This window comes from Talpa occidentalis, unplaced genomic scaffold (assembly GCF_014898055.3).
Source record: "Talpa occidentalis isolate TD23 unplaced genomic scaffold, MPIMG_talOcc4v2.1 talOcc4.301, whole genome shotgun sequence".
Taxonomy (NCBI): domain Eukaryota; kingdom Metazoa; phylum Chordata; class Mammalia; order Eulipotyphla; family Talpidae; genus Talpa; species Talpa occidentalis.
This window is the reverse complement of record NW_023603197.1, coordinates 23,786-33,764: the sequence shown is the minus strand read 5'-3', so window position 1 is coordinate 33,764 and position 9,979 is coordinate 23,786. Positions and strand designations below refer to the sequence as shown.

The window sequence follows — 9,979 nt, the reverse complement described above, 5'->3', positions numbered from 1 at the left end:
TAGAGCAGCCCCGATATTGAACCTTAACCCCACCCTCAGGTCCCAGCTACCTTCCCTTTGGTGGTGACGGGATTTGGAGTTCCCAGTGTCTTTGGCTTTGGCCTGGGGTGGGGGTGGAGTCCACAAAACCTGTATGGAATTAGCTTTAAGACATCCTTTTCCCCCTAACAATGATGGCTGGTTTTCTTAGGCTATGCGGCCTACTTGGTGCTATCTGACATACCCAGTGGTCTGTGAATAATCTTCACATTCGTAATTGTATAGCTACTGTGGAGCTGTAGATTGACAAGAGAAACTAGGTTTTCCAGTTCACCATACAGTGAATCCCCACATGTTAGAAATTCCTCATAGAGTATGAACTGCTTGTGTCCAATTTAATAGTTCAAATTCACAGATTCCAGGGCCAAACGAGGGAAAACAGCATTTCAATGAATAGATTGTAATTAATGGTAATAAATTCCAATTAATAAAAAGATCTTGGCATGGCAAATCAGTTTCCCCGCGAACTGGCAGCCGGGCCGGCGCCCGCCCCCTGAGGACCACGGATTCCATCTCCGCAGGACCGAGCCCCGGGGCCGGGCTGTCCACGGGGGGCCGGGCTGTCCCCGGGGGGCCGGGCTGTCCCGGGGCGCCGGGCTGCCCCTGCCCGTCCCGCTACCAAGCCCCGCCCCGGGCCCGCCCCTCCGCTGAGCCCGCCCTGGCGCTCAGCCAATGGGCGGCGACGCCGATGGGGCGGGCCTTGCGCTCCGGCCAATGGGGGTGGCCCGCCCCCCCCCCCCCGGGAGCTCGGCCGGAAGATGGCGGCGGCCGCGGAGCTGGCGCTGCTGGCGAGGTCGCTGGGGCTGCGCGGGGGGCGCGAGTACGGCGCGCGGGGCGAGCGCCAGGTGAGCGCGCCGGGGCGGGCGCGCCGGGGCTGGGGGGCCGGACGGGGCGGGGCGGGGCGGGGCGGCGTCAGGGCGCCCACGTGCGCGCCCGGGCCGGTCGGCGCCTCCGCGTGGTGCGCGGCCTCGCGGGGGAGGCACCTGCTCCTGCGGCCTCAGGTGCCCGGGAGGAGGCGTCGCCCGGAGCCCGCGGCTTGAGGGGGCGCGGCCTCCGGAGTGGCACCCGGCTCTCAGGGAGGTGGCGTCACACTGCGAGCCCCGCGGTCTCGGGAGGGGGTGTTCCCAGGCGGCCGCCGGGGGAATTGGCGTCTCCCGTTCTGAGAAGGAGCCCAGGGGACTGGAGGCTCCAGGGGGCTCCGTGGGGCGTTGGTGCCGTCTTCCATCGACACCCCTTCGGGGGCTAAGGGCCTGGGGAGCCGGTGGTGAGGGCCGACCCTCTCCCTCGGGACGCTCTGGGGCCCTGGAGCAACCTGGCAGCTACCTTCATGGCGCCGGGTGACGTGTCCCTTTGAAGCCAGGGAGCTGAGAAGGTGAGAATCTTCAAGATCCAGGAAGGCGTTTTGAGGTCTGGAGATTGAGTTCAGCTGCCAAGTGGGGAAAGAGGCGGAGGTCTGGCGACCCGATTGCTTGGCACAGTGTGTGTTACAGAGGCGGTGGTTTGTCCTGGAGGACAGTGGGTGCGAAGACAAAGGACATACCTTTTTGCCCCTGTAAGCTTTTCCCCATGACTCTCACTTTTTGTTCATTTTCTCATCTTCATTGGGGCCAAGTGACAGTCTTACAAGTCAGTGAAAGTGCAGCCTGGAAGGGGTGAAATGTGGGCTTGTCAAGTCTCTTATCAAATAGCAAATTGTCTCTTTAATTTACACATAAGTTGTATATTTTCCCCTCTTTCATTTGTATATCACTTAGTGCCTTAGGACCCAATCCTAGTGTTTGGGAAAACTTGTAGGGTTTAGCCCTAACTAGGACATACTTCGTGATTTGCATTTTAAATGGATCTGAAGCCCTTTTTTCCCCCTTCTTAAGATTCCAGTTCTTCAAACAAACTCTGGCCCGAGTCTAACTGGCTTGGCGACCATCGCGGCTCATCTGGTCAAACAGGCCAACAAAGAGCACCTGCTGGGGAGCACTGCGGAGGAAAAGGCCATAGTTCAGCAATGGCTGGAGTACAGAGTGACTCGAGTGGACGGCCACCCCAGCAAAGAGGACATGCGCACTCTGTTGAAGGTACAGGGGCTGCCCAATCTTTGTAGGGTGAGATCCCAGCGTCTCTCCCTGGGATCAGTAGCCGGAGCTGTGGCCTCTTCTCTGGTGTCCTCCTGCTTTGGGCAGTTTGGCTTGTGGGGTGCCTCCGCTTGCAGCAGGCGTGCCCCTGCCAGCCTGTCAGGTCTCAGCTCAGACACCCCTTCCTAGAAACGTCTTCTTCTAGCTTCAGCCTGAGGCAGTTCCTGGATCCCTGGGCTTGTCTGCCCTGGCTCTCTGCAGAGCCTGGATCCTGGCCGGCCTTGTGGGCTGGCTTTCTGCTGTGGTTGCTGTCTCCTCTGGCCTGAGTGATCTCGCCTTCCTTAAAGGCAGGGCTGAGTCAAGGGATTGTAATCCGGAAGACCCACCTCCCCCCTTATGGCTTACTGCTCTCAGAGTTGTTTTCCTCCAAAGAAGTCAAATGAGAATAACAGAGTCTGTTGGAATAAAATGTAACACCAAGTATGGTTCTGGAGTCACTGAGAATGAAAACAGTCAAATAAAGTTAATTTTGCTAATTTATTTAATAAAAATAAAGCAGACTTTTTTTTTTTTTTTTTAAATTAAAGAAAGACTTAAAACCTGAAGAGGCTTTAGGGCCTCAGAGTCAACTGGACACCCACCTGGTGCCTTTGGTCCTGGTTTTACAGTGGGAGTCATGTGACTTCTGGTCAAGTCTCCCATCACCTGGGGAGCTGCTGTCCAAGTCTTCCTTTTTCCTCCTTTTTTTTTTTTTTTTTAAGAGTTATTTATTTATTTATAAAGCACTGGGGTACAGGCCAGAGTGGGGGAGGGTGAGAGGATTCACCAGAGCCAGAGCCGGGAGCAGAACAGGCAGAAGGACCTAAGTACACTGCTGAGGGGAGCAGTGGGTGTGGCAGGAGAGGTCTGCGCGCCATGTGGGACCCTTGCCTGTGGCCGGGGAGCAGCCGGGGATTGAACTGGTGCTGCAGAGGCTGCGGGCAGCTTCACAGCCCAGCGCTCAACCTCTGCGCCACCGGGGAGGCCCTTTTCCTCTATTTTTTGAGGTAATGTTCATTTCCAACACTGTCCAGGATCCAGGTGGACAGTTTCTCACCTGGGCCCCGTCCCTACCACCTGCCCCCATCTCACACGCCAGTCACCCTCCACCTAGTCCCTCCCCATCCCTGCTTCTGGACATCGTTATTCTGTTATCAGAGTCCAAGGGTTTGTTTCTGGTTTTGTTTGATTGCTTTCCTCCCCTTTATTCCTCCCCACAAACAAGTGAAGTCATACATCTTTCTCCTTTGCACTGACTTCACTTAGCACAGACCCCTGGGGCTCTGTCCACATCCTTGCAGACAGCAAGAGCTCCTCCTTCGTAGTGCTGTGTAGCTTTCCACTGGGTGACTAGGCCTCATCCTCTCCTCACCCACCCGTGGTCAGCTCTTGGGCTTTTCCCGCATCCCAGCTGCTGTGAACACTGTTGGTGGGACTGTCAAGTGGAGGAGCAGCTGTCGGTGTGGTGACTCCTCAAAAGAAAATAGAGTTACCATTCTGGGAACACCCCAAAAGAATTCAGACTGGGTCTCCAGGGCCCTGTGTTCATATGCTGTATTATAGCAATATTACTCAGAACGGCTATGAGGCAGAAGCTACCCACACACCAATGCGTAAACAAAACACCGTCTGTCCCTGCAGTGGAATATTACACAGCCTTAAAAAGGAAGGGCAAGGCCTCCCTGGTGGCACAGGTGGTTGAATGACACACTCTGAAGCTGTCTGCAGCCTCTGCAGCGCAGGTTCAATCCTGGCTGGCTGGGGAGAAACCCATATGGCGCAGCAGACCTCGCCTGTCTCGCCCGCTGCTCCCCTCAGCAGTGCATTTCAGTCTGCCTGTTCTGCTCCCCACTCTCTCTGGGGAATCCTCTCACCCCGCACACCTCTGGCCTGTACCCCAGTTCTTGTATAAATAAATCTTTAAAAAAAAAAAACTAAAAAAAATTAATAGTAAATTTCTTTTAAAAAAAAATAAAGGAAGAGGCATTGTGTTACCTGCTCAACACCAATGGATCTTAAGGACGTTGCACCGAAACAAGCCAGTCACAAAAGGACAAATCCTGTAGGATCCCACTTATTTAAGTAGCATGAGGTTCCCGGAGCAAATTCATAGAGACAGAAATTAGGAAGGCGTGCTCCTAGGGAGGAGAAGGTGGAGGTTTGTTTGGTAGGTGTACAGTTTCAGCTTTGCAAGGTGAAAATTTCTGAAGATCAGCTGCACAAAAACATTAATCCAAACACATTCTTAATTATACACATGTGGTTAAGGTAGTAAATTTGGTTACTTATATCCTCCGACATTTAAAATGCACATGTGTAAAAATGCAGCAGACCGGTAATTTGTAATTCTCTCGGGAGACGGAAATTGTTGACCTTTTTCTATTTTAATAGAAAAGACGAATCCAACATGAATATGATTTACAAAATGGTCCCCGCAAGATAAACAATGGAGGCTTTGAAATGATCATAGACCGCATTCTGAATACCATTTTCTAATGGTTTCCCGTTTCCTTCAAATTGAACAAGACTAATAATGTTCACGCTGATTTTAGAGCGGAGTGATTGGCACATGACTTTGCGCTCTCCTGTTAAGCTAACTCTGTCCGTGTTTTTCATTATTTCGCTTTTAATAACCTGGTGTTTTAAGTCAGATGATGGCGGCTAGCTTTATTGTTGCCGAGTTGTTTTTGTTTTTTAATTATTTGTTTTTTTCCTAGGATCTTAATTCTTACCTCGAAGACAAAGTCTACCTTGCGGGACATAACTTCACCTTAGCAGACATCCTCCTGTACTATGGACTCCATCGCTTCATGGTGAGGGTCTGAATCATCATTGGCTCTTTTATGCAAAGGTCAGGATGATTATTTCCATGTGTTGTGAATTTAAATCAAATTTCTCTAACAAACGGGCTACTTTTTCTTGAGGCACTTGGTGCAGAAGTTCCTGTGTATGTTCATGTGATGGGGTGGCAGCCTATTGCTGGCCCTGCTATGTCCCCCTTCCTGCTTCTCCTGGGCTTCACAGCAGCTCCTCCCTCCCCACCCACACCCCCCCTTGGGCCTGGTCACCCTCCCCTGCCCCAGCATGTAACCCTACACCCTTGGGGGCTTCACTTCAGCCCCCGTGTTCTGGATACTGTCCTGCCTCTTCATTTCTTACTCCCCATGAACTCCGCCCCCTGATTGCTCTTAAGTAAATGTGAATGCAGTGGCTGATGCCCATGTTAATAAATAACCCAGCCCTCACTAACAGTGCCCTAAAATGCTGGAGCTCTGAGGACCCTCCCTGGTCATGGCCAGTCAGCCTGGCTCACGTGTGCCCCCTGGTGGCTGACCTGGGGCCCGTCTGGCACAAGGTTGGTGTCTTGTGTTTGCTGAACTGCGGTGCATTGGTCTGTGACCTAGAAAGTCACTTGCATGTCCTCTCGGATCTGTGTCAGTATTTACTAGTGGTTGAGCTTTTTAAAAACCTCACATTTTCTTTTGACGTTGGTGGCCAAGTTTGCGTGTGGTAAAGACTGGGGCAAAGAGCCAGAGGCATTTCACCTTCTGAGATGCGGACTGATTGCCCGGTCGTGGAGGCTGCAGAGCTGTCCCCCGGAGTGCGGGATGATGAGATTCTGACGTGAGAGACCACGTTTTCTCTTTTAGTGAAAAAGGAACTTTTGCATAAACAGCGGCATTCTTGACTGGTTTTCATGACTGTTAATCTTTTACCTCCACACTGTGGACATGCTGAATTGTGGGTGTGACGGGTGTGTGACACAGGAGCGTGTGACACTCTTCTGTGTCGCTGCAGCCCCTCAAACAAGATGGGTGTGCCTGTGTGAGTCGTCATGGATGTGACTAAGTGGGACTTTCACTGCCAGTCACTGCAGGGAGCTGGCCTGGCAGAGACAAGGCTCGAGACCACACTCTCTCTAGATCACCTTACAGTAGATGTGAAACGGGCATTCGAGCTGGCCAGAAACACCTCTTGAGAAAATGCAGCATGCCTGCCTTTCCCTGTTTGTTGCTAGTGTTGACAGTTGGCGTTCTGTGTTGGCTATGGCACAGTTCTTGAGAGAGGGGGTGTTTGGGGCGCCCGCCTGGAGTTGGCGTGAGGTAATGGGCGTGGATGGGTCTCCCTCGGCTTTCCGCGGCCCAGTCTCTGGGTGCTCCCGAGCAGGTGCCGGGAGCCCTGTGCCTGCTGCACATTAAGGGCGGCTTCTTGGCACAGCACAAGGGAGAGGGCTGGCTCTTTGGAAGCCCCTGGACTCTGCCTGCCCTGCGGGCTGAAGCAGTCACTAGAGTGAGCTGCACTGCTACTCCCTACCCTCACATCCCCCCCAGAGTCCCATGGAAAGGAGCTGTGGTCCCCACACCCGACCAGTCCCCCAGGATGGGTGTGTCTGATTACCTAGTGGCCCCTTGTCACTCCCTCGATGCCTTTGTTTGTATAGGTGAGTTTTCTTTAAACCTTGGAGAAAAGATCTTCTCTTAGCTTCTCGGCAGCTACTCTCTACTTTTCTCCTGCTTCCCTCCCAGTAAACTGAAAGACAAACTCTTCCCAGTCGGGGTCATTTTGCAGAGCCGGGCCATCTCCCTGGCACGCAGGCAGCTCTCGGTGGGAACCTGGACGCGTCCAGCAGGGGTGGCCGGCGTGGCTGAGTCTCACACCTCCCTCAGCAAGGACTGGCCGCTGGGTCTGGTTCCAGCTGTCTCCCGTGGCAGCGGCCTGAGTCACTAGTGTTGTATGTGTTTCTTCTCCGCACAGGTCGAGCTCTCAGTTCAAGAGAAGGAGCAGTACCTGAACGTGTCGCGCTGGTTCTGCCACATCCAGCACTACCCTGGCGTCCGGCAGCACCTGGCCCGCGTGGTCTTCATCAAGAGCCGGCTGTACGCCCAGCCCCGCTAGCCTGGTCTCTGCCGCCGCGGCGCATCTGCCTGGAGCTGGCGGTGCCCTCTCCTGGCCCTCTGCCCGTCAAACTCCGTAGATTTTTTTTTTCCCCCTCAGTATGAGCTTGTGTCTGGACATTTTATCTGTTCCTTAGTTGAAAGTCTCCCGATATTCTCACTGCTGTGAGCGCTTGAGTTGAGCTCAGGTTATAAATTAGCTTCCTCTGATAGGTGCAGTGTGACTCTAAAGTTGTAAATCTGACTTCCTCCCACCATGACGGGCTCCCTGCTGGACCCTCGCTCTGTGACTGCACGTCCCCTTGTTTGTGGGTGTTTATAGTTCGTGAAGAACCGTAATCAGTTCCGCCGGGACACGGAGACAGATGCGTGTGTCTCCAGGTATTTATGTGAGCCAGTAAATGTGCTCGAGAAAGTCCTTGCTGCTTCTTTCCTTTCCTCCTGCAGGTGAAACTGAGCGGTAGAGCCGGCCCAGTTAAGCCAGAATTTGACATGTTCCCCAAGTTGGCGGTTGGGTTTGTTGTTGGGCTCATTGAATTACTCGGTGGCTGAAGACGAAAGGGGAATTCCTGCGCACCCACTGGCTTTGGATTTGACGACTCGATTTATCTGAACCACAAGCCGCTGGCGGGTCGCCCCACGGTGGGACAGGACGCGTGAGGGGCGGACTCCTCTGCCTCTCATCTGCTGCCTTCACTCACACCGGCTGGGCCCATTACTGAGAGCTGAGATCGGCTGTTTCCAGATAAGAAACATCGAGCCTTTGCAACTCTCTTGTTGATGGTCGAGGTGCTGAAAATGAGTCTGCGCCTGGAGTTAGAGTCTGTTCTGTGGAAGGAACAGCGGGCAGGCTCACATCCTCTGTCACCTGAAGCCCGCTGGCCAAGCAGGTTTTCTTAACTTGTGAAAACCCTGATGACGCCCCAGAGGTGGCAGGATGCGGGAGCCGGTATACTTGGAGAAGCTCAGCAACACGTGGTCCCTCCCTCTGCCCCGTTACCACTGAGCCAACGACTTCTCGGCCAGGTATGTCAGCATGTCGTAAGGGACCAAGGCGGCCGTCACAGGGTGGGTTTGCCCATGAGAGTATTTAAATTTTTAGAAAGAGGCTTTGAATTGGAAATGGAGGTGCTATGTTTCCTGCCCCCGCTTTGGACTGGCTTCTGGGATTAGGGGTAGAGCCGAGTGGCCAGTTGATGCTCAGTGACACGGAAGGCAGGTGGGCTCGGGGGTGCTTGCTTCTCTGGCTTTGACTGGCCCCCAAGAACTGATGGAGCTTGGAGGAGACACTTGGGAGTGCCTGCGAGGCTGATAGGGCAGCCCCTGTCTTGATCTGTGCTTTGCTTTCTCCACTTCTATCCCAGCTCTCAGGGGCCTGCCTGCTCCCTTTCTTGCTGCTCCCCTCCATAGGTCCCTCTGACCTGTGGCAAGCTTGCAGGCCTTAGCAGATCTGTAAAGCTGTAAAGCTTAGAGGAAGTTTGACACACTTTAGTGGTAGAGTGAGGATTCCCTCTCCTATGGCTCTGGGCCTTGGCTGGGTTCGCCGCGCGGGCAGGTTAATGCTGACGCCAGCCCAGCAGGAAGGAGACGGGATGTGATTTGCACCGATGTTTTTCTTGTTGGAGCCACATCCCTGCAGACTCTGCCTTCATTCCCCCTGCTGCTGGAGACTGATTCCCGCTGTTATCTCGGCTCGCAAAGCTCATCTTTCCCTTACAAGAAAGGTCAAAGGGAGGCAAAGAGGAGGGAAGGGTCCGGAGGCCTGGAGGCCTGGCCATCCTGGCTGCTACAGGAGTTTATCAGGCAGCCTGGAACAGCGCCTCAAGCTTTTCAGCTTTCCTCTCCGTGGGGAGGAGGAAAGCTTTGCCTCTTTTCCAGCCTGGCGAGCTAATTGGATGCTCGCTCAGTCTCTGTGCCACTTCCCGGAGGCTGGGTCCCCAGGGCGAGCGGCGGGCTGGCTGGTGGCTCCCTGGGTGTCGTCTGTCCTTGCCGTCCCAAAGTTGGATGACTGTGCTCCCTAACAGCATCTGCTTGAGAAATTCATGCCCGCTGGGCCTGTCTGTCCAAGTTAGGCTTGAAATAAAGTAGCCGCACAGGTCATTGGCCAGATAGAGCTGCAGATAGAGCTGCCCCAGCACAGACACAGACACAGCCACCTGCCTGCCAGCACCAGGCTGCTGCGGCGCCATCCCTGAGCCCATCTGCTCAGGTGACGAGGGCTGTCCTTCCTGCACTGCCCCCTTCCTCCTGACCTGCCAGACAGACAGACGCAGAGGGACACACCGACACACATGCACACCCAGAGGTGCAAACACACGCAAGGACAGATACACAGACAATAAAAATTTTTAAATGCATGAATACGCACAAGACGTACGTATATACACATGTGCATGCACACGTATTCTAAAGGCCCTGAGAGACTTTTGCCCTCGGGTTGGCTTCCAGCCCTGCAGGTCCTGCCACCTCTCAGATGTGGCCTGAGCTGGCTCTTGGGCAGGAGGTCTCTGGAGGGGAGCCTGGTCCAGGGGGCGGGGTTGGTTTGGGGAATGGGCTGCAGATGTGGTGACGCGGCAGGAACTGCCTGAGCTGGTCAACCCACCGTCTGCAGGCCGGTCTGAGTCCTTGAGCTGGGCGGACCACTGTCCACACTGGCAGGAGCTTGTGGCCCACAGAGGCCCCTGCATTCACCCCAAAATGGGTGCTTTTGCTTTCTGCACAGCTGACTCAGTGTGCAGGGTGGGCCTTGTGGTGATGGCCCGACCCTGTCGTGGGCACAGTTCCCTAGGGTGCTGCGTGTCTCCAGGGGTGTCACTGCACCAGAAGCATCTCCAGGGGGACCTGGGACCTAGGGCGGGAAGGCTCCCAGGACTCCTAAGCTGTGCCGCTGATGCCCTGCCCACCGCGTCACACCCCTCCCCACAGATCCAGCACACA

General features: G+C 54.4%; 1 protein-coding gene across 1 annotated transcript in view; it reads left to right on the top strand.

Moving 5' to 3' along the window:
• The first annotated feature begins 797 nt into the window (after positions 1 to 797).
• The window catches only part of LOC119256520 (eukaryotic translation elongation factor 1 epsilon-1-like), a 17,523-nt gene continuing 8,341 nt past the window's right edge, over positions 798 to 9,979 (top strand). The window contains exons 1-4 of the mRNA XM_037524336.2: positions 798 to 884; positions 1,911 to 2,111; positions 4,865 to 4,960; positions 6,903 to 8,068. Of these exons, the coding sequence (XP_037380233.1) occupies positions 798 to 884; positions 1,911 to 2,111; positions 4,865 to 4,960; positions 6,903 to 7,043 (525 nt within the window). The 3' untranslated portion in view covers positions 7,044 to 8,068. The remainder of the gene's footprint in view (positions 885 to 1,910; positions 2,112 to 4,864; positions 4,961 to 6,902; positions 8,069 to 9,979) is intronic.